Source organism: Pristiophorus japonicus, chromosome 20, assembly GCF_044704955.1.
Source record: "Pristiophorus japonicus isolate sPriJap1 chromosome 20, sPriJap1.hap1, whole genome shotgun sequence".
NCBI lineage: Eukaryota > Metazoa > Chordata > Chondrichthyes > Pristiophoridae > Pristiophorus > Pristiophorus japonicus.
The window spans coordinates 96,055,679-96,083,581 of NC_091996.1; the positions used below are offsets into that span (position 1 = coordinate 96,055,679).

General features: G+C 44.5%; 1 protein-coding gene across 1 annotated transcript in view; it reads right to left on the reverse strand.

Annotated features, from left to right (window-relative positions):
- Positions 1–22,520: 22,520 nt before the first annotated feature.
- The window catches only part of LOC139232717 (very-long-chain 3-oxoacyl-CoA reductase-like), a 42,384-nt gene continuing 37,001 nt past the window's right edge, over positions 22,521–27,903 (reverse strand). The window contains exon 11 of the mRNA XM_070863214.1: positions 22,521–27,675. Coding sequence (XP_070719315.1) covers positions 27,544–27,675 — 132 coding nt within the window. The 3' untranslated portion in view covers positions 22,521–27,543. The remainder of the gene's footprint in view (positions 27,676–27,903) is intronic.

Below are 27,903 nucleotides of genomic sequence, written 5' to 3' on the forward strand. Positions count from 1 at the left end.
GTGATAAGTTTTGTGTTGGGAAATGGTTTGTGTCTGCAGCCACAAAATTCAGCACCTGGGCCCTGAGTGTGGGACAGAGCGCTAAGGGAGGCGTTCCACACCTCTCTTAGGGCACTAGGCCAGCTGAGCAACTGAACACCCCGAGCTAAACACCTCAGAGCGCCCTAAGAGGGGCCTCCCTGGAAAAGCAAATCCCACAAAAAACATTCCCAATACATTGCTCCCCCCACATAAACATAAATCACAAAAATAAAAACAGTCACACTTACTTGATGTAGTCATTTCTTCCCCCACTGCTGCCAGAACAGCTCGGACTGCCCGCTCCCACAATGTACACTGGGGGCGCTACGGGCTCAGCGGCAAACAAAAATCCTTGCGATGTCGAAACCGGGGTCGTTGCACACTGGCTCGAGGCAGTACTGGTCAGCATCGTCAGCACCGGAACACCGAATGTGCCGAGCGGCGCGAATGCTGGCGCTCGCAGCTCTGAACCCCTTTAGCGCCCCTGTTCCAACCCTTTCCAGGGGCGCGAAACGACTGAATTTCTACACCTACAAGTTTCTGAACACCAGGGAAGTGCAGAAAAAAGTTCAGTATGTGCAAAGTTAGCTTAAGGTTGAAGCTTGGGTCCCTAGCAAGGACGGCAGAGACTCTGTTCGCAGACTTAGCCTCGAGGACCGTAGAATGGCCAATGGTGCAACCAGCCTGCTATCCATGAGCCAACGTCATCTAAAGGACAGCCGCAACATTGGAGAAACCAAGAATGATGCGCTGAATTTAGATTTAACCTGGCAAAACCATACCACCGTCTTGAAAATCAGTGAGCAGTTGAGGCGAATAGCAAACCGATGCATTTAAGGGGAAAACATAGAAACACAGAAAATAAGTGCAAGAGTAGGCCATTCGGCCCTTTGAGCCTGCACCGCCATTCAATAAGATCATGGCTGATCATTCCTTCAGTACCCCTTTCCTGCTTTCTCTCTATACCCATTGATCCCCTTAACCGTAAGGGCCATATCTAACTCCCTCTTGAATATATCCAATGAACTGGCATCAACAACTCTCTGCGGCAGGGAATTCCACAGGTCAACAACTCTGAGTGAAGAAGTTTCTCCTCATCTCAGTCCTAAATGGCCTGCCCCTTATCCTAAGACTATGTCCCCTGGTTCTGGACTTCTCCAACATCGAGAACATTCTTCCCGCATCTAACCTGTCCAGTCCCGTCAGAATCTTATATGTTTCTATGAGATCCCCTCTCATCCTTCTAAAAACCAGTTGATCCAGTCTCTCCTCATATGACAGTCCAGCCATCCCTGGAATCAGTCTGGTGAACCTTCGCTGCACTCCCTCAATAGCAAGAATGTCCTTCCTCAGACTAGGAGACCAAAACTGGTCACAATATTCTAGGTGAGGCCTCACCAAGGCCCTGTTCAACTGCACTAAGACCTCCCTGCTCCTGTATTCAAATCCCCTAGCTATGAAGGCCAACATACCATTTGCCTTCTTTACTGCCTGCTGTACCTGCGTGCCCACTTTCAGTGACTGATGAACCATGACACCCAGGTCTTGTTGCACCTCCCCTTTTTCTAGTCTGCCGCCATTCAGATAATATTCTGCCTTCGTGTTTTTGCCCTCAAAATGGATAATCTCACATTTATCCACATTATACTGCATCTGCCATGCATTTGCCCACTCACCTAATCTGTCCAAGTCACCCTGTAGCCTCTTAGTGTCCCCCTCACAGCTCACACCGCCACCCAGTTTATTGTCATCTGCAAACTTGGAGATATTACACTCTCTTTCTTCATCCAAATCATTAATGTATATTGTAAAGAGCTGGGGTCCCAGCACTGAGCCCTGCAGCACCCCACTAGTAACTGCCTGCCATTCTGAAAAGGACCCGTTTATCTCGACTCTCTGCTTCCTATCTGCCAACCAGTTCTCTGTTCACATCAGTCCATTACCCCCAATACCATGCGCTTTGATTTTGTACACCAATCTCTTGTGCGGGACCATGTCAAAAGCCTTTTGAAAGTCCAAATACACCACACCCACTGGTTCCCCCTTGTCCACTCTACTAGTTACATCCTCAAAAAATTCCAAAGGATTCGTCAAGCATGATTTCCCTTTCATAAATCCATGCTGACTCGGTCCGATCCTGTCACTGCTTTCCAAATGGGCTGCTATTTCATCCTTAATGATTGATTCCAACATTTTCCCCACTACTGATGTCAGGCTAACCGGTCTATAATTACCCGCTTTCTCTCTCTCCTTCCTTTTAAAAAAAATGGCATTACATTAGCTACCCTCCAGTCCATAGGAACTGACCCAGAGTCGATAGATTGTTGGAAAATGATCACCAATGCATCCACTATTTCGAGGGCCACTTCCTTAAGTACTCTGGGATGCAGACTATCAGGACCCGGGGATTTATCGGCCTTTAATCCCATCAATTTCCCGAACACAATTTCCCGCCTAATAAGGATATCTTTCAGTTCCTCATTCTCACTAGACCCACTGTCCCAGAGTACATTCGGAAGGTTATTTGTATCTTCCTTTGTGAAGACAGAACCGAAGTATTGGTTCAATTGGTCTGCCATTTCTTTGTTCCCCATTATAAATTCACCTGAATCTGACTGCAAGGGACCTACGTTTGTCTTTACTAATCTTTTTCTCTTCACATATTTATAGAAGCTTTTGCAGTCAGTTTTTATGTTCCCTGCAAGCTTCCTCTCGTACTCTATTTTCACCCTCTTAATTAAACCCTTAGTCCTCCTCTGTTGAATTGTAAATTTCTCCCAGTCCTCAGGTTTGTTGCTTTTTCTAGCCAATTTATATGCCTCTTACTTGGTTTTAACACTATCCTTAATTTCCCTTGTTAACCACGGTTGAGCCACCTTCCCAGTTTTATTTTTACTCCAGTCAAGGATGTACAATTGCTGAAGTTCATCCATGTGATCTTTAAATGTTTGCCATTGTTTATCCACCTTCGACCCTTTAAGTATCCTCTGCCAGTCTATTCTAGCTAATTCACGTCTCATACCGTCGAAGTTACCTTTCCTTAAGTTTAGGACCCAAGTTTCCGAATTAACTGTGTCACTCTCCATCTTAATAAGGAATTCTACCATATTATGGTCACTTTTCCCCAAAGGACCTTGCACAACACGATTGCTAAGTAGTCCCTTCTCATTACACATCACCCAGTCTAGGATGGCCAGCTCCCTGGTTGGTTCCTCGACATATTGGTCTAGAAAGCCATCCCTAATACACTCCAGGAAATCCTCCTTCACCGCATTGCTACCAGTTTGGTTAGCCCAATCTATATGTAGATTAAAGTCGTCCATGATTACTGCTGTACCTTTATTGCACACATCCCTTATTTCTTGTTTGATGCTGTCCCCAACCTCACTACTACTATTTGGTGGTCTGTACACAACTCCCACTAGCGTTTTCTGCCCTTTGGAATTCCGCAGCTCCACCCATACCAATTCTACATCATCCAGGCGAATATCCTTCCTTACAATTGCATTGATTTCCTCTTTAACCAGCAACGCCACCCTGCCTCCTTTTCCTTTCTGTCTATCCTTCCTAAATGCTGAATACCCTTGGATGTTGAGTTCCCAGCCTTGGTCACCCTGGAGCCATGTCTCTGTGATGCTAATCACAGCGTATCCGTTAACTGCTATCTGTGCAGTTAATTCATCCACCTTATTCCGAATACTCCTCGCATTGAGGCACAGAGCCTTCAGGCTTGTCTTTTTAACATACTTTGCCCCTTTTGAATTTTGCTGTAATGTGGCCCTTTTTGCTTTTTGCCTTGGGTTTCTCTGCCCTCCATTTTTACTATTCTCCTTTCTATCTTTTGCTTCTGCCCCCCTTCTATTTCCCTCTGTCTCCCTGCATAAGTTCCCATCCCCCTGCCATATTAGTTTAACTCCTCCCTAACAGCACTAGCAAACACCCCCCCCTAGGACATTGGTTCTGATCCTGCCCCGGTGCAGGCCGTCCGGTTTGTACTGGTCCCACCTCCCCCAGAACTGGTTCCAATGCCCCAGGAATTTGAATCCCTCCCTTCTGCACCATTTCTCAAGCCATGTATTCATCTGACCTATCCTGCGATTCCTACTCTGACTAGCACGTGGCACTGGTAGCAATCCTGAGATTACTACTTTTGAGGTCCTACTTTTTAATTTAACTCCTAGCTCCCTAAATTCGTCTCGTTTTTTACCTATATCGTTGGTACCTATATGCATCACGACAACTGGCTGTTCACCCTCACTTTTCAGAATGTCCTGCACCCGCTCCGAGACATCCTTGACCCTTGCACCAGGGAGGCAACATACCATCCTGGAGTCTCGGTTGCGGCTGCAGAAACGCCTATCTATTCCCCTTACAATTGAATCCCCTATCACTATCGCTCTCCCACTCTTTTTCCTGCCCTCCTGTGCAGCAGAGCCAGCCACGGTGCCATGAACTTGGCTGCTGCTGCCCTCCCCTGATGAGTCATCCCCCTCAACAGTACCCAAAGCAGTGTATCTGTTTTGCAGGGGGATGGCCTGAGGGGACCCCTGCACTACCTTTCCTGCACTGCTCTTCCTGTTGGTCTTCCATTCCCTATTTGGCTGTGGACCCTTAACCTGTGGTAAGACCAACTCACTTAATGTGCTATTCACGTCATTCTCAGGGAAGCTGGATAAACACCGGAGGGAGAAAGGAATACAAGGATATGCTGGCAGGGTGAAATGAAGTAAAGTGGGAGGAGGCTCGTGTAGAGTATAGACACCGGCATGAACCTGTTGGACCAATGTGCTGTACATTCTATGTAATCTTATGCGAAAAATGGTAATTTGTCATGCTATAACCAAATAAATGCTGCATTATGGTGATGTGTACAATTACATTTACTGCTGTGTTTAAGGTGATTAAGATTCTATTCATTAATCTTGAACCAGGCACTTTGATAGTGATTGCCAAAACCGACCTAATTTCCGATCAAGAGTCAGGCAACCCTGGGGCTGTGCTTGCCCAATTCGCAGGCTCGGGAAGGCCGGTGTGATATATTCACAGAGCACAAGCACACACAGCTTTCTAACATGGCCGGCAGCTCTCAGAAGTCTCCGGAATCTGCTGCTTCTGTTTAATTATTAACTCTAGTTGCAGTACATAATACGTCCACATCCACAGTGTGGAGCTACAAACATTACAAGTTCACAGACATTACTCTTCTCCCTCCTTAATGAAGAAGTTATTATAACAACATCATACATAACTTGCATGTTTATACATAACACAGGATATAGACTTACTTTTATCCATATTTACAAATTTAACTTTACCACTTGTTTTCTGTTTTGAAGAGGATACCTTCGCTCTCGAACAGAACCTTCTAACCATGGTGTCAAATCTAAACTCATTCGAGGCTCATCCTGAGGAATTGTGACTCGGTCTTGATAAAGATAGAGTACATCGTGAATCAGTGTACGACATGTCAATCGGTAAGCAAGCAACCATTACAGCCATGGAAATGGCCTCCCAGGGTGTGGCAAAGGCTACATATTGATTTTGCTGAGTTAGAAGGAGAACAATTGTTCACTGTGATTGATAGCCATTTGAAGTGGGTTGAGGTGTTTCTAATGTGGAAAATAACAAGTAAAACATTGGAATTTTGCGAAGTTTATTTTCTTCATTTGACCTCCCAAAAGAAATTGTTTCGGATAATGGACCACAATTCAATTCCGAAGAATTTGCACAATTTACAAGCAAAAATGGTGTGAAACATACCAAGGTTCCACCATACCATCCTGCTTCGAATGGTGCAGCAGAGCGCTCCACGGAATTCCTTGATTTTCATTTGAACTCCCTTTAACTTCAGGCTCTTTGTTTCCTGACTCGGACTCAGACTTTCATTCTGATTCTCTCCTGGATTTGTTTCCTGTACATTGGATTTAGGATTTGCTACTGGTGTATCAAAACTATCTGATGAATCAGAAATAATTGAATCATTCCCACCTTCAATTCCTTCTATGTCTGTAGATAAAATATGATCAATATGAACAAACCTAACCTCTCCATTATCAAACATCTTTACCAAATATGAGACCACATATCTTCACCACTCTTCCTGGTAACCACTTTAACCATTTATGATGATGGTTCTTCACTCTCACCTTCTGGTTTAATTTCACACTTCTCTATTTTACTCTACCTCTATCATGATTCTCTTTCTGTCTTAATTGTGTCTCTTCTACAGACTGTGCCAAATTTGGTTTTAACAACGAGAATCTAGTTCGTGGCTGTCGTTTGAGAAACAACACTGCTGGTGTTCTACCAGTAGTTTTTTTAAGGAATATTTCGATATGTAGTCAAAAAATTTGCCAATTTGTGATCCAATGTTTCCTTGGATTTGGATCTAACATTTGTTTTATGAGGGCACGTTTTACAATTTGTACAGTGCGCTCTGCTGCACCATTCGAAGCAAGATGGTATGGTGGAACCTTGGTATGTTTCACACCATTTTTGCTTGTGAATTGTGCAAATTCTTCGGAATGGAATTGTGGTCCATTATCCGAAACAATTTCTTTTGGGAGGTCAAATGAAGAAAATAAACTTCGCAAAATGTCCAATGTTTTACTTGTTATTTTCCACATTAGAAACACCTCAACCCACTTCGAATGGCTATCAATCACAGTGAACAATTGTTGTCCTTCTAACTCAGCAAAATCAATATGTAGCCTTTGCCACACCCTGGGAGGCCATTTCCATGGCTGTAATGGTACTGATGGTGGTTGCTTGCTCACCGATTGACATGTCGTACACTGATTCACGATGTACTCTATCTTTATCAAGACCTGGCCACAATAAACAACTGCGTGCAAAACTCTTGGTCAAGCACATTCCCAGGTGCTGGTCAGAAGAACATAAGAACATAAGAATTCGGAACAGGAGTAGGCCATCTAGCCCCTCGAGCCTGCTCCGCCATTCAACAAGATCATGGCTGATCTGGCCGTGGACTCAGCTCCACTTACCCGCCCGCTCCCCGTAACCCTTAATTCCCTTATTGGTTAAAAATCTATCTATCTGTGATTTGAATACATTCAATGAGCTAGCCTCAACTTCTTCCCTGGGCAGAGAATTCCACAGATTCACAACCCTCTGGGAGAAGAAATTCCTTCTCAACTCGGTTTTAAATTGGCTCCCCCGTATTTTGAGGCTGTGCCCCCTAGTTCTAGTCTCCCCGACCAGTGGAAACAACCTCTCTGCCTCGATCTTGTCTATCCCTTTCATTATTTTAAATGTTTCTATAAGATCGCCCCTCATCCTTCTGAACTCCGAGCAAAGACCCAGTCTACTCAATCTATCATCATAAGGTAACCCCCTTATCTCCGGAATCAGCCTAGTGAATCGTCTCTGTACCCCCTCCAAAGCCAGTATATCCTTCCTTAAGTAAGGTGACCAAAACTGCACGCAGTACTCCAGGTGCGGCCTCACCAATACCCTGTACAGTTGCAGCAGGACCTCCCTGCTTTTGTACTCCATCCCTCTCGCAATGAAGGCCAATATTCCATTCACCTTCCTGATTACCTGCTGCACCTGGACCCCCAGGTCCCTCTGCACCTCAGCATGTTGTAATTTCTCCCCATTCAAATAATATTCCCTTGTACTGTTTTTTTTTCCAGGGTGGATGACCTCACACTTTCCGACATTGTATTCCATCTGCCAAACCTTAGCCCATTCGCGTAACCTATCTAAATCTCTTTGCAGCCTCTCTGTGTCTTCGACACAATCCGCTTTCCCACTAATCTTTGTGTCATCTGCAAATTTTGTTACACTACACTCTGTCCCCTCTTCCAGGTCATCTATGTATATTGTAAACAGTTGTGGTCCCAGCACCGATCCCTGTGGCACACCACTAACCACCGATTTCCAACCCGAAAAGGACCCATTTATCCCGACTCTCTGCTTTCTGTTAGCCAGCCAATTCTCTATCCATGCTAATACATTTCCTCTGACTCCGCGTACCTTTATCTTCTGCAGTAACCTTTTGTGTGGCACCTTATCGAATGCCTTTTGGAAATCTAAATGCACCACATCCATCGGTACACCTCTATCCACCATGCTCGTTATATCCTCAAGGAATTCCAGTAAATTAGTTAAACATGATTTCCCTTTCATGAATCCATAATGCGTCTGCTTGATTGCACTATTCCTATCTAGATGTCCCGCTATTTCTTCCTTAATGATAGCTTCAAGAATTTTCTCCACTACAGATGTTAAACTAACTGGCCTATAGTTACCTGGCTTTTGTATGCCCCCTTTTTTAAACAGAGGCGTTACATTAGCTGCTTTCCAATCCGATGGTACCTCCCCAGAGTCCAGAGAATTTTGGTAGATTATAACGAATGCATCTGCTATAACTTCAGCCATCTCTTTTATTACCCTGGGATGCATTTCATCAGGACCAGGGGACTTGTCTACCTTGAGTCCCATTAGCCTGTCCAGCACTATCCCACTAGTGATAGAGATTATCTCAAGGTCCTCCCTTCCCATATTCCCGTGACCAGCAATTTTTGGCATGGTTTTTGTGTCTTCCACTGTGAAGACCGAAGCAAAATAATTGTTTAAGGTCTCAGCCATTTCCACATTTCCCATTATTAAATCCCCCTTCTCATCTTCTAAGGGATCAACATTTACTTTAGTCACTCTTTTCCGTTTTATATATCGGTAAAAGCTTTTACTATCTGTTTTTATGTTTTGTGCAAGTTTACTTTCGTAATCTATCTTTCCTTTCTTTATTGCTTTCTGAGTCATTCTTTGCTGTCGTTTAAAATTTTCCCAATCTTCTAGTTTCCCACTAACCTTGGCCACCTTATACGTCACGGAGGTCTGCTAATAATTTGGACCTGAATTTATTTGGTATAACCACTCTTGCACCCCACATGATACAATCTTTATCGACTGATAATTAATTCCTACGAATGAAGAATGGATGAATATCTTTGTCTGTTACATGGTTTGGCCATCCATTTGCAATATAATCACACACCTTTGACATCACTGGGTCATGTTTGGTTGCTCTTCCAATCTCTTCAGCTGTGACTGGCAGTTCATCAATGTATGAAAAATAAAACACTTCTTCCCTATCGGGTGTAACTTGTGATGGGGAAGGCAATCTAGTCATTGCATCAGCATTACTGTGATCAGCTGATCGTCTGTATTCAATATCATATGTATATGATGACAAAATCAAAGCACATCTTTGCATTCGGGCTGCAGGTAATGTTGGAACTTCCCATAATAGTTCAAAAGACCCAAGAATGAACGAAGTTCAGTGACATTCCTGGGATAGGATGCATTTCTGATTGCATCCAGTTTTCCCTTGGTTGGATGTAAGCCATCTTTGTCTACTCTGTACCCTAAGTACTCCACTGAGGTTTGAAATAACTCACACTTACGAGCAGACACTCGTACTCTGTGCTTCTCTAGCCATTTGAGGACTTCATTCAATATGTTATTATGAATTTGCCTATTTGGTGCTGAAATTAGTATGTCATCCAAATAACATAACTACCCCTTCAATACCTTGCAAAATCTGGTTCATCACCCCTTGGAATATGGCAGGGGCGGAAGACACTCCAAACGGTAGCCTATTAAATTGATATAGACCTAGATGAATATTTATAGTCAAACATGGCTTGGACTCCTCATCTAGTTCAAGCTGTAAGTAGGCATTCGTAAGATCCAGTTTTGAGAAGATCTGACCACCTGTCAGTGTTGTGAACAAATCTTCTATATTTGGCAATGTATTGGGGACATTACTCTCTAGAACCTGGTTTATAGTTACTTTATAATCACCACACAATCTTACTTACCATCAGACTTGGGTACAACAACAATGGGTGTAGCCCAATTACATTGATCTATCTTAGAAATAATGGGGTCAAGTTTTGGCCTGAGTTGCTCCTATTTTTTTAGAGCAACTAGTTTAGATTGGAGTATCTTAGAAATTGCAATTCTCGGCATTTAGTTTGCTCCAGTTCTAGTGAGTGAGAACAGTTCCATTTTAGAACAGATTTTTTTTTTCCAAAAGGGGCCGTGTCCAGCCACTTACGCCTGTTTTGCAAGTTTAGGCAATAAAAACTTACTCAAAACTAACTTAGAATGGAGTAAGTATAGCCTTCACTTAGAAATCAGGTGTAGGTTACAAATCAGGCGTAGGGAACGAGAGATGTGGCTGGGGGAAATTTACAAACATTAAACACAACTTTTACAAATAAACATCCATCATCAATAATAAATGATAAATAAACCAATAAATCAATCAAAAATTTCTTTTTAAAATAATAAAAAAAATAATTCAATAAATAATAAATTATTTCTACTCACCTGCTGCAGCACCAGGGAGAAGAGAGAGAGGCGGGGGGAAGAGAGGGGGGGGAGCGAGAGAGAGGGGGGAGAGAGAGAGAGGGGTGGGGAGCGAGAGAGAGGGGGGGAGAGAGAGAGAGGGGGGAGAGAGGGTGGGGAGAGAGAGAGAGGGGGGAGAAGAGGAACGGGGAGGGGAGAAGAGGAATGGAGGTGGGGGGAGAAGAGGAATGGAGGGAGGGGAGAAGAACGGGGGGGGGAGAAGAGGAATGGAGGGGGGGGAGAAGAGGAATGGAGGGGGGGAGAAGAGGAATGGAGGGGGGGAGAAGAGGAATGGAGGGGGGGGAGAAGAGGAATGGAGGGGGGGAGAAGAACGGGCGGGGGGGGGGAGAGAAGACGACGATGCCGAGGACTTCGAGCGTGGCCCGCCCCCAGTGAGATGCCGGGCGGGCGGGCCCCGTCGACGAGGTAAGATGCATCAGGCCACACCTAGAGTACAGTTTTGGTCTCCATATTTAAAGAGGGATATACTTGCATTGGCGACAGTTCAGAGAAGGTTCACGAGGTTGTTTCCGGAGATGAGGGGGTTGACTTATGAAGATAGGTTGAGTAGCTTGGGCCTATATTCATTGGAGTTCACAAGAATGAAAGGTGATCTTATCGAAAGATATAAGATAATGAGGGGGCTCGACAAGGTGGATGCAGAGAGGATATTTCCACTCATAGGTGAAACTAAAACTAGGGCACGTAATCTCAGAATAAGGGGCTGCCCATTTAAAGCTGAGATGAGGAGGAATTTCTTCTCTCAGAGGGTTGTAAATCTACGGAATTATCTGCAACAGAGAGCTGTGGAGGCTGGGTCATTGAATAAATTTAAGGTGGAGATAGACAGAATAAAGGGTTATGGGGAGCGGGCAGGGAAGTGGAGCTGAGTCCATGATCAGATCAGCCATGATCATATTAAATGGTGTTGGGGGTTGTCTCAATAATGAGCTTCAGGCAGTAGTACAATGCAACAAAGCGAGTTTATTCAAGCTTGTACCACATATGCGAGAGAGGTCATTAGGGCAGTCCCAAGTGAAGCTCTACCTTTACATATAATAGCCAGGTCTTATATACTTTATGTTCCGCATTACCTAATGGCCCTGCCTACTTTTTAGAACATTCTATATTTCATCATTCTCTTGGTGATCAGAAAAACAACTTTAAATTCCTCTCAACTTTGTACCCGATGTTAATTTTTAGCTCCCTTCTGTTGCCACGTATTATCTAATGTCTGATTGTTCCTCCATGTGGTTGGGCTGAGCTTCAGTTTCTCCAACTTCAGTTTTTACTCATACTGACTTGTTATTCCTAAAGGCTATTTCTATACCTGTGCAAGCTAAGTCCTAACCTGTTCTTGTTATGCTATTTTCCTTGCTTTTATGCCTTAGCCTGCTATTTTAATTCGCCCTCTCCTCACTGCAACCCCTTCAGTCCCCCCTTATGGTCCTTGGACATAGCGTGTCCGAAACAGGCCATATATCTATAACTTAGTAGCATTCAGTAACTTTTCAGAAATGTTGTCATTCTTCCTTTGTACCCTTGGTTTCCATTCCTTATACGTGCTTCGTACAACACATAAGCATATTAGCAATCCGAGCACAAGCAAGCCTTGCACAACAACCAATACATGTGATATTATTCTTTTCCAGAGGTGTATATTACCATTCAAACCCCAATTCCACATATTAGCCCAAAGTCCAGAGTCAACAAGTGCTTTGTCTGCCTCCTCTGCATGCATCCTGATTTCCTTTTTTTAGTTGGGTCCACTCATGTACAATATCTTTGGCCTTTTCCACGATCTTTTCCCAATCAGCTGTCAAGGGTGGTAATGGTGAGAACTGAGTACACACAAATGATGCAGTTCTTCATCTGAGTTCAAGTTTCCCAAAGTCTTGTTGTTATTGATGCCGTAAATTACACTTCTTGGGGCTTCCTTAAATTCGTGTCACATATAACAATGTCTATTGTCAAATGTGTAAACACCATATTATTATCCAGTATGGAGCACATCACTCCTCCATTTTAATTTACAGCATCAGTAACAACATACATCAGTTTTTCCCACATTAGTATATTGTATACATTTCTCATTCTGGCATGGTTTAATCGATATTGCACACGTGTTATACGTCAGGAATCCACATTCCCTCAACAGTGTGCTGATCACACTCTGTGGACATGCTCATTGATTATTCCCTGGTTTACACATACTTAAATCTATACCTTTAGTGCTCTCCTTTATCTTTATAGCATGTTTGGGCGGACTTGTGAGTGATATCCACGTCCCTTGATGTACTTTTCCAATGTTGTGTACCTTATACAGAGAGTAGAATGCTGCTAGTTGCTTGGGGATATGCGTAAGTATTCCTACATAGTACACTTCTTCCTTCTTATACCTGTCACTAACCCCATTAACTATGGTGATATCCCTTAAATCGCATGGCTCAGCCTGCTTGTGGGTCCAATTGTTTAACATATCGTTCATTATCCAATCAGGTACTTGGTGCATCTGTATTTGTAGGAGATTTACCTGTATATTAGACAGCAACCATATGGTTAACGTAGCACAACTATTTTGGTTGTGCACTTTAACCAAATGCCTCCTGGAAGGGGAGTCAAACTCCAAAATACATTTTTTTTCCAGTGTCCCTTTTTTTTTGGGGGGGGGATTTAAGGCACTAAAGAGATAAATTATACAAGTGCCCCCTGGCTAAAAGGGGGGGGGGGCACTAAATCCAGCAAATTAAACAAATTAAACTTTAAACTTAAATGATCAAATTAAAATGTGGTTGCCGGGGGTGATGATGCACTCCAGTCCCTCCGGCGCCCACCTCTCGCGGAAGGCCGCGAGCGTACCGGTGGACACCGCGTGCTCCATCTCCAGGGACACCCTGGCTCGGATGTAACCACGGAAGTGAGGCAGGCAGTCGGGCTTAATAACCCCCTCGACCGCCCTCTGCCTGGACTGGCTGATAGGTTAACGTAGCACAAGCAGTTCCCACATTTTGGGCTTCTGTTATATTTCCTACTCTAGCATTAATCTGATTTATCGTGTCCTGTATTGGCTCTATTAAGGTTGCTGCATCCGCTATTATCTGTGACCCTCCCTTTCCTGTCTTGCTTATTACCTCACTATCCTTATATCCCTGTTCTATTATCGTTCTCATTGATCTTTTTAACATTAGCAACTGCTCCTCGATCTCGCTTATATCTATTGTATTAACTGTCGCTACTCCTGCTGCGTACATCGCTCCTGCCATCTTTATCACACCTCGCTTCTGTCGTTTTTCGTTTGTTTTCTTAAATTGCATGCGATACCATTGTTGCTTTAAAAGATGGGAGTATAATTTCTTTCTTACTGTATTACACCATTTAGGTAATTCTATCTGGCCTACATTCAAGATTACCCTAACTGCAACATACCCTGGCACAAGTATCACCTTTTCCGTACTTTTTTCAAGTATTAATCCCTGTCCTTCCAATTTACTCTGTGCATCATTACAGGCAACTGGTTCGGGTGTGGCAATTGGGTTGTAATTGGGATTGAGGTGGCCATTCCGGGCTCCGACCTTATGTAAAAGTCTATAAGTCCATCATGTGTACTATTAGTACAATTACCCCTTTCATCCGTGTGTCCAAATGTTTCGCTTCCATTTCCTTCACAGGTCATACATAGTCCTTCTTGCGTACACTGGGTCTTATTTTGGTTCGTGGTCATTGCAGCGTTATCAGGTGTATTGGCATTTCCCTCTGTTCTGGCTCCCGGGCTGGCAATCAGGAGTGTGCCGGCGCAGCTAATCAGTGTACACCTTTAAATGGGACCAATCTTTCCACTTTCGTCCTTTGTCTCTATCGTGGCGCATGTTTCTCTGGTCACAATTGTTATATATGTAAACTCGTATTTACTCTGTACCGCCACCAATGGGCTCATCCCCTGGAGTCTCAAGGGATCCCATAATCCCTTGGGAGCACAGGTATTTAAGGAGGCTTCACAGGTCGGAGAGGCAGTCTGGAGACATAGAAACATAGAAAATAGGTGCAGGAGTAGGCCATTTAGCCCTTCGAGCCTGCACTGCCATTCAATGAGTTCATGGCTGATCATTCCTTCAGTACCCCTTTCCTGCTTTCTCTCCATACCCCTTGATCCCCGTAGTAGTAAGAACTACATCTAACTCCTTTTTGAATATATTTAGTGAATTGGCCTCAACAACTTTCTGTGCTAGAGAATTCCACAGATTCACTACTCTCTGGGTGAAGAAGTTTCTCCTCATCTCTGTCCTAAATGGCTTACCCCTTATCCTTAGACTGTGACCCCTGGTTCTGGACTTCCCCAACATTGGGAAAATTCTTCCTGCATCTAACCTGTCTAAACCCGTCAGAATTTTAAACGTTTCGATGAGATCCCCTCTGATTCTTCTGAACTTCAGTGGATACAAGCCCAGTTGATCCAGTCTTTCTTGATAGGTCAGTCCCGTCTTCCCGGGAATCAGTCTGGTGAACCTTCGCTGCAATCCCTCAATAGCAAGAATGTCCTTCAAGTTAGGAGACCAAAACTGTACACAATACTCCAGGTGTGGTCTCACCAAGGCCCTGTACAACTGTAGTAACACCTCCCTGCCCCTCTACTCAAATCCCCTCACTATGAAGGCCAACATGCCATTTGCTTTCGTAACCGCCTGCTGTACCTGCATGCCAACCTTCAATGACTGATGTACCATGACACCCAGGTCTCGTTACACCTCCCCTTTTCCTAATCTGTCACCATTCAGATAATAGTCTGTCTCTCTGTTTTTACCACCAAAGTGGATAACCTCACATTTATCCACATTATACTGCATCTGCCATGTATTTGCCCACTCAACTAACCTGTCCAAGTCACCCTGCAGCCTCTTAGCGTCCTCCTCACAGCTCACACTGCCACCTAGCTTAGTGTCATCCGCAAACTTGGAGACATTACACTCAATTCCTTCATCCAAATCGTTAATGTATATTGTAAAGAGCTGGGGTCCCAGCACTGAGCCCTGCGGCACCCCACTAGTAACTGCCTGCCATTCTGAAAAGGACTCGTTTATCCCAACACTCTGCTTCCTGTCTGCCAACCAGTTCTCTATCCACGTCAGTACATTACCCCCAATACTATGCGCTTTGATTTTGTACACCAATCTCTTGTGCGGGACCTTGTCAAAAGCCCTTTGAAAGTCCAAATACACCACATCCACTGGTTGTCCCTTGTCCACTCTATTAGTTACATCCTCAAAAAATTCCAGTAGATTCGTCAAGCATGATTTCCCTTTCATAAATCCATGCTGACTCGGTCCGATCCTGTCACTGCTTTCCAAATGGGCTGCTATTTCATCCTTAATGATTGATTCCAACATTTTCCCCACTACTGATGTCAGGCTAACCGGTCTATAATTACCCGCTTTTTCTCTCCCTCCTTTTAAAAAAGTGGCGTTACATTAGCTACCCTCCAGTCCATAGGAACTGATCCAGAGTCGATAGATTGTTGGAAAATGATCACCAATGCATCAGACCTTTTGTAGGTGTAGAACCGGTACCTCGCCATCAGAACGCTTTATTTCGGGTTCAAATGCTCTCGGACCAGTGTGCACAAATCATCGTATGATTTCTCCGTGGGTTTCGCTGGAGTGAACAGATTCTTCATGAGGCCATACGTTGGTGCCCCACTGACGGTGAGGAGGATCGCCCTTCGTTTGGTAGCGCTCTCTTCCCCACCTAGCTCATTGGCCACGCAGTATTGGTCGAGTCGCTCCACAAGTTTCCCAATCATCTCCCTCCGAGAATTTCTCCAGGATGACCACTGTTCTCTGCATTTTTGGGTTCGCTATCTGTATCTCGTCGCCAGTTGTTGTGTACGGAGAAAGAGTAAGACTGAACACTGTGAGCTCAAAGTAAAGTGTGACCTTAGTCTTTTAAGTACTCTGGGATGCAGACTATCAGGACCCGGGGATTTATCGGCCTTTAATCCCATCAATTTCCCTAACACAATTTCCCGCCTAATAAGGATATCTTTCAGTTTCTCATTCTCACTAGACCCACTGTCCCCGAGTACATTCGGAAGGTTATTTGTATCTTTCTTTGTGAAGACAGACCGAAGTATTGGTTCAATTGGTCTGCCATTTCTTTGTTCCCCATTATAAATTCACCTCAATCTGACTGCAAGGGACCTACATTTGTCTTTACTAATCTTTTTCTCTTCATATGTTTATAGAAGCTTTTACAGTCAGTTTTTATGTTCCCGGCAAGTTTCCTCTCATACTCCCTTTTCCCCTTCTTAATTAAACCCTTAGTCCTCCTCTGTTGAATTCTAAATTTCTCCCAGTCCTCAGGTTTGTTGCTCTTTCTAGCCAATTTATATGCCTCTTCCTTGGTTTTAACACTATCTTTAATTTCCCTTGTTAGCCATGGTTGAGCCACCTTCCCAGTTTTATTTTTACTCCAGACAGGGATGTACAATTGCTGAAGTTCATCCATGTGATCTTTAAATGTTTGCCATTGCTTATCCACCGTCAACCCTTTAAGTATCCTCTGCCAGTCTATTCTAGCCAATTCACACCTCATACCTTCGAATTTACCTTTCCTTAAGTTCAGGACCCTAGTTTCAGAATTAACTTAATTAACCTGCAATAAAAGACTAAAGTCACACTTTACTTTGAGCTCACAGTGTTCAGTCTGACTCTTTCTCCGTACACAACAACTGGCGACGAGATACAGATAGCGAACCCAAAAATGCAGAGAACAGTGGTCATCCTGGAGAAATTCTCGGAGGGAGATGATTGGGAAACTTTTGTGGAGCGACTCGACCAATACTGCGTGGCCAATGAGCTAGATGGGGAAGAGAGCGCTGCCAAATGAAGGGCGATCCTCCTCACCGTCTGTGGGGCACCAAGATATGGCCTCATGAAGAATCTGCTCACTCCAGCGAAAACCACAGAGAAATCGTACGATGATTTGTGCACACTGGTCCGAGAGCATTTGAACCCGAACGGAAGTGTTCTGATGGCGAGGTACCAGTTCTACACCTACAAAAGGTCTGAGGGCCAGGAAGTGGTGAGTTATGTCGCCGAGCTAAGATGCCTTGCAGGACATTGCGAATTTGAAGGACATTTAGAGCACATGCTCAGAGACTTTTTCGTTCTTGGCATTGGCCACTAAACCATACTTCGCAAACTTTTGACTGTAGAGACCCCAACCTTGAGTAAGGCCATAGCGGTAGCCCAGACGTTCATTGCCACCAGTGACAATATGAAGCAAACCTCTCAGCACACAAGTGCTGCTACAAGTACTGTGAACAAAGTGAGGTTGTTTTCGAATCGTAACATACAGGACAGGTCACACATACCTGCAGCTACACGTCCGCAGATATCTCTGAGTCCACCATCAAGGGTGATGAATGCAAGGCCATTAACACCTTGTTGGCGCTGCGGGGGTGATCATCGTTTCCATTCATGCCGATTCAAAGAGTACGTTTGCAAGGGCTGTGGAACAATGGAACACCTCCAAAAGAGTGTGCAGGCGAGCTGCAAAGCCTGTTCAACCTGCAAACCACCATGTTGCAGAAGAGGACAGATCCACGGACGATCACTACGAACCAGAGCCTCAGATAGAGAAGGCAGAGGTACATGGGGTGCACACATTCACCACGAATTGTCCCCCGATAATGTTGAATGTTGAACTAAATGGACTCCCGGTCAGTATCAATGGAGCTGGACACGGGCGCGAGTCAGTCCATGGGCAAAAAAACTTTCGAAAGGCTGTGGTGCAACAAGGCCTCAAGGCCAGTCTTAACTCCAGTTCGCACAAAACTAAGAACTTACACGAAAGAACTGATTCCTGTAATCGACAGTGCTACCGTAAAGGTCTCCTACGATGGAACGGTGCACAAGCTACCACTCTGGGTGGTACCGGGCGATGGTCCCAAGCTGCTCAGCAGGAGCTGGCTGGGAAAGAAATGCTGGAAATGGGACGACGTTCGAGCGCTATCGCCCGCTGATGACTAGGTCTTAAACAAATTTCCTTCGCTGTTCGAACTAGGCATCGGGAAATTCCAAGGAGCAAAAGTGCAGATCCACCTAATTCCGGGGGCACGACCCATCTATCACAAGGCGAGAGCAGTACTGTACATGATGAGAGAAAGGGTAGAGATCGAGCTAGACTGGCTGCAAAGAGAGGGCATCATTTCCCCGATCGAGTTCAACGAGTGGGCTAGTCCTATCGCCCCAGTCCTCAAGGGAGACGGCACCATCAGAATCTGTAGCGATTACAAAGTAACTATCAATCGTTTCTCCCGAAAGGATGAATACCCACTACCAAAGGTCGACGCCCTCTTTGCAACGCTGGCGGGAGGAAAGAAATTCACAAAGCTGGATTTGACTTCAGCCGACATGACACAGGAACTGGAGGAATCATTGAAGGCCCTCACCTGCATCAACACGTAGAAAGGTGTTTTTGTTTATAACAGATGCCGTTTGGAATCCGATCGACGGCGGCGATATTCCAGAGAAACGTGGAAAGCTTACAGCAAAGAATGACTAAGAAAGCAATAAAGAAAGGAAAGATAGATTACGAAAGTAAACTTGCGCAAAACATAAAAACAGATAGTAAAAGCTTTTACCGATATATAAAATGCAAAACAGTGACTAAAGTAAATGTTGGTCCCTTAGAAGATGAGGAGGGGGATTTAATAATGGGAAATGTGGAAATGGCTGAGACCTTAAACAATTATTTTGCTTCGGTCTTCACAGTGGAAGACACAAAAACCATGCCAAAAATTTCTGGTCACAGGAATGTGGGAAGGGAGGACCTTGAGACAATCACTATCACTAGGGGGGTAGTGCTAGACAGGCTAATGGGACTCAAGGTAGACAAGTCCCCTGGTCCTGATGAAATGCATCCCAGGGTATTAAAAGAGATGGCGGAAGTTATAGCAGATGCATTCGTTATAATCTACCAAAATTCTCTGGACTCTGGGGAGGTACCAGCGGATTGGAAAGCAGCTAATGTAACGCATCTGTTTAAAAAAGGGGGCAGACAAAAGGCAGGTAACTATAGGCCGGTTAGTTTAAAATGCTTGAAGCTATCATTAAGGAAGAAATAGCGGGACATCTAGATAGGAATAGTGCAATCAAGCAGACACAACGTGGATTCATGAAGGGGAAATGATGTTTAACTAATTTACTGGAATTCTTTGAGGATATAACGAGCATGGTGGATAGAGGTGTACCGATGGATGTGGTGTATTTAGATTTCCAAAAGGCATTCGATAAGGTGCCACACAAAAGGTTACTGCAGAAGATAAAGGTACGCGGAGTCAGAGGAAATGTATTAGCATGGATAGAAAATTGGATGGCGAACAGAAAGCAGAGATTCGGGATAAATGGGTCCTTTTCGGGTTGGAAATCGGTGGTTAGTGGTGTGCCACAGGGATCGGTGCCGGGACAACTGTTTACAATATACATAGATGACCTGTAAGAGGGGACAGAGTGTAGTGTAACAAAATTTGCAGAAGACACAAAGATTAGTGGGAAAGCGGGTTGTGTAGAGGACACAGAGAGGCTGCAAAGAGATTTAGATAGGTTAAGCAAATGGGCTAAGGTTTAGCAGATGGAATACAATGTCGGAAAATGTGAGGTCATCCACCTTGGAAAAAAAAACAGAAAAAGGGAATATTATTTGAATGGGGAGAAATTACAACATGCTGAGGTGCAGAGGGACCTGGGGGTCCTTGTGCATGAATCCCAAAAAGTTAGTTTGCGGCTGCAGCGGGTAATCAGGAAGGCGAATGGAATGTTGGCCTTCATTGCAAGAGGGATGGAGTACAAAAGCAGGGAGGTCCTGCTGCAACTGTACAGGGTATTGGTGAGGCCGCACCTGGAGTACTGCGTGCAGTTTTGGTCACCTTACTGAAGGAAGGATATACTGGCTTTGGAGGGATTACAGAGACGATTCACTAGGCTGATTCCGGAGATAAGGGGGTTACCTTTTGATGATAGATTGAGTAGACTGTGTCTTTACTCATTGGAGTTCAGAAGGATGAGGGGTGATCTTATAGAAACATTTAAAATAATGAAAGGGATAGACAAGATAGAGGCAGAGAGGTTGTTTCCACTGGCCGGGGAGACTAGAACTAGGGGGCACAGCCTCAAAATACAGGGGAGCCAATTTAAAACCGAGTTGAGAAGGAATTTCTTCTCCCAGAGGGTTGTGAATCTGTGGAATTCTCTGCCCAAGAAAGCAGTTGAGGCTAGCTCATTGAATGTATTCAAATCACAGATAGATAGATTTTTCACCAATAAGGGAATTAAGGGTTACGGGGAGCGGGCGGGTAAGTGGAGCTGAGTCCACGGCCAGATCAGCCATGATCTTGTTGAATGGCGGAGCAGGCTCGAGGGGCTAGATGGCCTACTCCTGCTCCTAATTCTTATGTTCTTATGTTCTTCTGACCAGCACCTGAGAATGTGCTTGACCAAGAGTTTTGCACGCAGTTTTTTATTGTGGCCAGGTCTTGATAAAGATAGAGTACATCGTGAATCAGTGTACGACATGTCAATCGGTAAGCAAGCAATCACCATCAGTACCATTACAGCCATGGAAATGGCCTCCCAGGGTGTGGCAAAGGCTACATATTGATTTTGCTGAGTTAGAAGGACAACAATTGTTCACTGTGATTGATAGCCATTTGAAGTGGGTTGAGGTGTTTCTAATGTGGAAAATAACAAGTAAAACATTGGACATTTTGCGAAGTTTATTTTCTTCATTTGACCTCCCAAAAGAAATTGTTTCGGATAATGGACCACAATTCCATTCCGACGAATCTGCAGAATTCACAAGCAAAAATGGTGTGAAACATACCAAGGTTCCACCATACCATCTTGCTTCGAATGGTGCAGCAGAGCGCACTGTACAAATTGTAAAACGTGCCCTCATAAAACAAATGTTAGATCCAAATCCAAGGAAACATTGGATCACAAATTGGCAAATTTTTTGATTACATATCGAAATATTCCTTAAAAAAACTACTGGTAGACCACCAGCAGTGTTGTTTCTCAAACGACAGCCACGAACTAGATTCTCGTTGTTAAAGCCAAATTTGGCACAGTCTGTAGAAGAGACACAATTAAGACAGAAAGAGAATCATGATAGAGGTAGAGTAAAGGAGAGAAGTGTGAAATTAAACCAGAAGGTGAGAGTGAAGAACCATCATCATAAATGGTTAAAGTGGTTACCAGGAAGATAAGGTGAAGATATGTGGTCTCATATTTTGGTAAAGATGTTTGATAATGGACAGGTTAGGTTTGTTCATATTGATCATATTTTACCTACAGACATAGAAGGAATTGAAGGTGGGAATGATTCAATTATTTCTGATTCATCAGATAGTTTTGATACACCAGTAGCAAATCCTAAATCCAACGTACTGGAAACAAATCCAGAAGAGAATCAGAATGAAAGTCTGAGTCCGAGTCAGGAAACAAAGAACCTGAAGTTAAAGGGAGTTCAAATGAAAATCAAGGAATTCCGTGGAGGAAAACGTTCCTCAGGATGAGCCTCGAATGAGTTTAGATTTGACACCATGTTTGGAAGGTTCTGTTCGAGAGCGAAGGTATCCTCTTCGAAACAGAAAACAAGTGGTAAAGTTAAATTTGTAAATATGGATAAAAGTAAGTTTATATCCTGTATTATGTATAAACATGCAAGTTATGTATGATGTTGTTATAATAACTTCTTCATTGAGGAGGGAGAAGAGTAATGTCTGTGAGCTTGTAATGTTTGTAGCTCCACACTGTGGATGTGCACGCATTATGTACTGCAACTAGAGTTAATAATTAAACAGAAGCAGCAGATTCCGGAGACTTCTGAGAGCTGCCGGCCATGTTAGAAAGCTGTGTGTGCTTGTGCTCTGTGAATATATCACACCGGCCTTCCCGAGCCTGCGAATTGGGCAAGCACAGCCCCAGGTTTGCCTGACTCTTGATCGGAAATTAAGTCGGTTTTGGCAATCACTATCAAAGTGTCTGGTTCAAGATTAATGAATAGAATCTAAATCACCTTAAGCATAGCAGTAAATGTAATTGTACACATCACCATAATGCAGCATTTATTTGGTTATAGCATGACAAATTACCATTTTTCGCATAAGATTACATAGAATGTACAGCACAGAATCAGGTCATTGGTCCAACAGGTACATGCCGGTGTCTATACTCTACACGAGCCTCCTCCCACTTTACTTCATCTCACCCTGCCAGCATATCCTTATATTCCTTTCTCCCTCCGGTATTTATCCAGCTTCCCTGAGAATGACGTGAATAGCACGTTAAGTGAGTTGGTCTTAGCACAGGTTAAGGGTCCACAGCCAAATAGGGAATGGAAGACCAACAGGAAGAGCAGTGCAGGGAAGGTAGTGCAGGGGTCCCCTACGGTCATCCCCCTGCAAAACAGATACACCGCTTTGGGTACTGTTGAGGGGGATGACTCATCAGGGGAGGACAGCAGCAGCCAAGTTCATGGCACCGTGGCTGGCTCTGCTGCACAGGTGGGCAGGAAAAAGAGTGGGAGAGCTATAGATTGAGAAATGGTGCAGAAGGGAGGGATTCAAATTCCTGGGACATTGGAACCGGTTCTGGGGCAGGTGGGACCAGTACAAACCGGATGGCCTGCACCGGGGCAGGATCAGAACCAATGTCCTAGGGGGGAGTGTTTGCTAGTGCTGTTGGGGAGGAGTTAAACTAATATGGCAGGGGGATGGGAACTTATGCAGGGAGACAGAAGGAAATAGAAGGGGGGCAGAAGCAAAAGATAGAAAGGAGAATAGTAAAAATGGAGGGCAGAGAAACCCAAGGCAAAAAGCAAAAAGGGCCACATTACAGCAAAATTCAAAAGGGGCAAAGTATGTTAAAAAGACAAGCCTGAAGGCTCTGTGCCTCAATGCGAGGAGTATTCGGAATAAGGTGGATGAATTAACTGCACAGATAGCAGTTAACGGATACGATGTGATTGGCATCACAGAGACATGGCTCCAGGGTGACCAAGGCTGGGAACTCAACATCCAAGGGTATTCAGCATTTAGGAAGGATAGACAGAAAGGAAAAGGAGGCGGGGTGGCGTTGCTGGTTAAAGAGGAAATCAATGCAATTGTAAGGAAGGATATTCGCCTGGATGATGTGGAATCTGTATGGGTGGAGCTGCGGAATACCAAAGGGCAGAAAACGCTAGTGGGAGTTGTGTACAGACCACCAAACAGTAGTAGTGAGGTTAGGGACAGCATCAAACAAGAAATAAGGGATGTGTGCAATAAAGGTACAGCAGTAATCATGGATGACTTTAATCTACATATAGATTGGGCTAACCAAACTGGTAGCAATGCGGTGGAGGAGGATTTCCTGGAGTGTATTAGGGATTGCTTTCTAGACCAATATGTCGAGGAACCAACCAGGGAGCTGGCCATCCTAGACTGGGTGATGTGTAATGAGAAGGGACTACTTAGCAATCGTGTTGTGCAAGGCCCTTTGGGGAAAAGTGACCATAATATGGTAGAATTCCTTATTAAGATGGAGAGTGACAAAGTTAATTCGGAAACTTGGGTCCTAAACTTAAGGAAAGGTAACTTCGACGGTATGAGATGTGGATTGGCTAGAATAGACTGGCAGAGGATACTTAAAGGGTCGAAGGTGGATAAGCAATGGCAAACATTTAAAGATCACATGGATGAACTTCAGCAATTGTACATCCTTGTCTGGAGTAAAAATAAAACTGGGAAGGTGGCTCAACCATGGTTAACAAGGGAAATTAAGGATAGTGTTAAAACCAAGTAAGAGGCATATAAATTGGCCAGAAAAAGCAACAAACCTGAGGACTGGGAAATTTAGAATTCAACCGAGGAGGACTAAGGGTTTAATTAAGAGGGTGAAAATAGAGTACGAGAGGAAGCTTGCAGGGAACATAAAAACTGACTGCAAAAGCTTCTATAAATATGTGAAGAGAAAAAGATTAGTAAAGACAAACGTAGGTCCCTTGCAGTCAGATTCAGGTGAATTTATAATGGGGAACAAAGAAATGGCAGACCAATTGAACCAATACTTCGGTTCTGTCTTCACAAAGGAAGATACAAATAACCTTCCGAATGTACTCGGGGACAGTGGGTCTAGTGAGAACTGAAAGATATCCTTATTAGGCGGGAAATTGTGTTAGGGAAATTGATGAGATTGAAGGCCGATAAATCCCCGGGTCCTGATAGTCTGCATCCCAGAGTACTTAAGGAAGTGGCCCTGGAAATAGTGGATGCATTGGTGATCATTTTCCAATAATCTATCGACTCTGGGTCAGTTCCTATGGACTGGAGGGTAGCTAATGTAACACCACTTTTTTTTTTAAAAGGAAGGAGTGAGAAAGCGGGTAATTATAGACCGGTTAGCCTGACATAAGTAGTGGGGAAAATGTTGGAATCAATCATTAAGGATGAAATAGCAGCGCATTTGGAAAGCAGTGACAGGATCGGACCGAGTCAGCGTGGATTTACGAAAGGGAAATCATGCTTGACGAATCTTCTGGAATTTTTTGAGGATGTAACTAGTAGAGTGGACAAGGGAGAACCAGTGGGTGTGGTGTATTTGGACTTTCAAAAGGCTTTTGACAAGGTTCCGCACAAGAGATTGGTGTACAAAATCAAAGCGCATGGTATTGGGGGTAATGGACTGATGTGGACAGAGAACTGGTTGGCAGACAGTTAGCAGAGAGTCGAGATAAACGGGTCCTTTTCAGAATGGCAGGCAGTTACTAGTGGGGTGCCGCAGGGCTCAGTGCTGGGACCCCAGCTCTTTACAAAATACATTAACGATTTGGATGAAGGAAGAGAGTGTAATATCTCCAAGTTTGCAGATGACACTAAACTGGGTGGCGGTGTGAGCTGTAAGGAGGACGCTAAGAGGCTGCAGGGTTTCCAAAGCCATAGAGTACATGTTTGGTTGGTAGTGCTCCTATTCAGGAACCTTGAGGAATACGGTTTTAGGTGAGTGGGCAAATGCATGGCAGATGCAGTATAATGTGGATAAATGTGAGGTTATCCATTTTGAGGGCAAAAACACGAAGGCAGAATATTATCTGAATGGCGGCAGACTAGAAAAAGGGGAGGTGCAACGAGACCTGGGTGTCATGGTTCATCAGTCACTGACAGTGGGCACGCAGGTACAGCAGGCGGTAAAGAAGGCAAATGGTATGTTGGCCTTCATAGCTAGGGGATCTGACAGGGCAGGAAGGTCTTACTGCAGTTGTACAGGGCCTTGGTGAGGCCTCACCTGGAATATTGTGACCAGTTTTGGTCTCTCCTAGTCTGAGGAAGGACATTCTTGCTATTGAGGGAGTGCAGCGAAGGTTCACCAGACTGATTCCAGGGATGGCAGGACTGACATATGAGGAGAGACTGGATCAACTGGGCTTTTATTCACTGGCGTTTAGAAGGATGAGAGGGGATCTCATAGAAACATATAAGATTCTGATGGGACTGGACAGGTTAGATGCGGGAAGAATGTTCTCGATGTTGGAGAAGTCCAGAACCAGGGGACATAGTCTTAGGATAAGGGGTAGGCCATTTAGGACTGAGATGAGGAGAAACTTCTTCACTCAGAGAGTTGTTAACCTGTGGAATTCCCTACCGCACAGAGTTGTTGATGCCAGTTCATTGGATATATTCAAGAGGAGTTAGATATGGCCCTTACGGTTAAGGGGATCAAGGGGTATAGAGAGAAAGCAGGAAAGGGGTACTGAAGGAATGATCAGCCATGATCTTATTGAATGGCGGTGCAGGCTCAAAGGGCCGAACAGCCTACTCTTGCACTTATTTTCTGTGTTTCTATGTTTTCCCCTTAAATGCATCGGTTTGCTATTCGCCTCAACTGCTCACTGATTTTCAAGACGGTGGTATGGTTTTGCCAGGTTAAATCTAAATTCAGCGCATCATTCTTGGTTTCTCCAATGTTGCGGCTGTCCTTTAGATGACGTTGGCTCATGGATAGCAGGCTGGTTGCACCATTGGCCATTCTACGGTCCTCGAGGCTAAGTCTGCGAACAGAGTCTCTGCCGTCCTTGCTAGGGACTCAACCTTCAACCTTAAGCTAACTTTGCACATACTGAACTTTTTTCTGCACTTCCCTGGTGTTCAGAAACTTGTAGGTGTAGAAATTCAGTCGTTTCGCGCCCCTGGAAAGGGTCGGAACAGGGGCGCTAAAGGGGTTCAGAGCTGCGAGCGCCAGCATTCGCGCCGCTCGGCACATTCGGTGTTCCGGTGCTGACGATGCTGACCAGTACTGCCTTGAGCCAGTGTGCAACGACCCCGGTTTCGACATCGCAAGGATTTTTGTTTGCCGCTGACCCCGTAGCGCCCCCAGTGTACATTGTGGGAGCGGGCAGTCCGAGCTGTTCTGGCAGCAGTGGGGGAAGAAATGACTACATCAAGTAAGTGTGACTGTTTTTATTTTTGTGATTTATGTTTATGTGGGGGGAGCAATGTATTGGGAATGTTTTTTGTGGGATTTGCTTTTCCAGGGAGGCCCCTCTTAGGGCGCTCTGAGGTGTTTAGCTCGGGGTGTTCAGTTGCTCAGCTGGCCTAGTGCCCTAAGAGAGGTGTGGAACGCCTCCCTTAGCGCTCTGCCCCACACTCAGGGCCCAGGTGCTGAATTTTGTGGCTGCAGACACAAACCATTTCCCAACACAAAACTTATCACCCACCGCCATTAGCACCCTAATTAGCCTCAAACCCAATTTCTCAACTATTATATCAAAATGTTAGAACACACTTTTCAGGCCCTGTTTCAATTTTCATCTAAAACAATCTGTCTGGCTTCACGCTTTTGAACCCTCTTTCAAATTCCAAGGACCTTCTAACGCGCTTCAAAACCCTAGTTTAGGTGAACAGCACAGAACATTAAAATCTTAAACTACTAATGAGAAAACCACTTCAGCTGACCCAACAAATTCAGTTGCATGGATCATACTAAACATGTCACTGAACTAAACCACAAACACCAGATGACGAGCGGACCACACTATAATTATGGTATGAGAGAAGTACTGGACGTGTCTTCCCTTCACCCCCCCACCCCACCCCCTCCAATCATGTTGCAACTATGTTGTCTTGAACTTCCTGTGCCATTTCTCCACGAATGGCTTTCTGCTTTCCTTGTATTTCTTGAAGTTATTTAAGCTGAACTGGGTCAGTCGGAGCCATTCTGGAAATAGCCTTTCGAAGAAGAAATGCTGGAAGAAAAGTTTAGAAAAAGAGTTTCATCAGGATAAACTGACATCTGATCCCAACTTGACTATCGCCCTTCTCCTCCATTCACATACAGACAACATAAGGGCATAAGGATTGGAGCAGGAGTCGGTCATTCGGCCCCTCGAGCCTGCTCCGCCACTCACTAAGATCATGGCTGATCTTCTACCTCAACTCCACTTTCCTGCCTGATCCCCATTTCCCTTCATTCC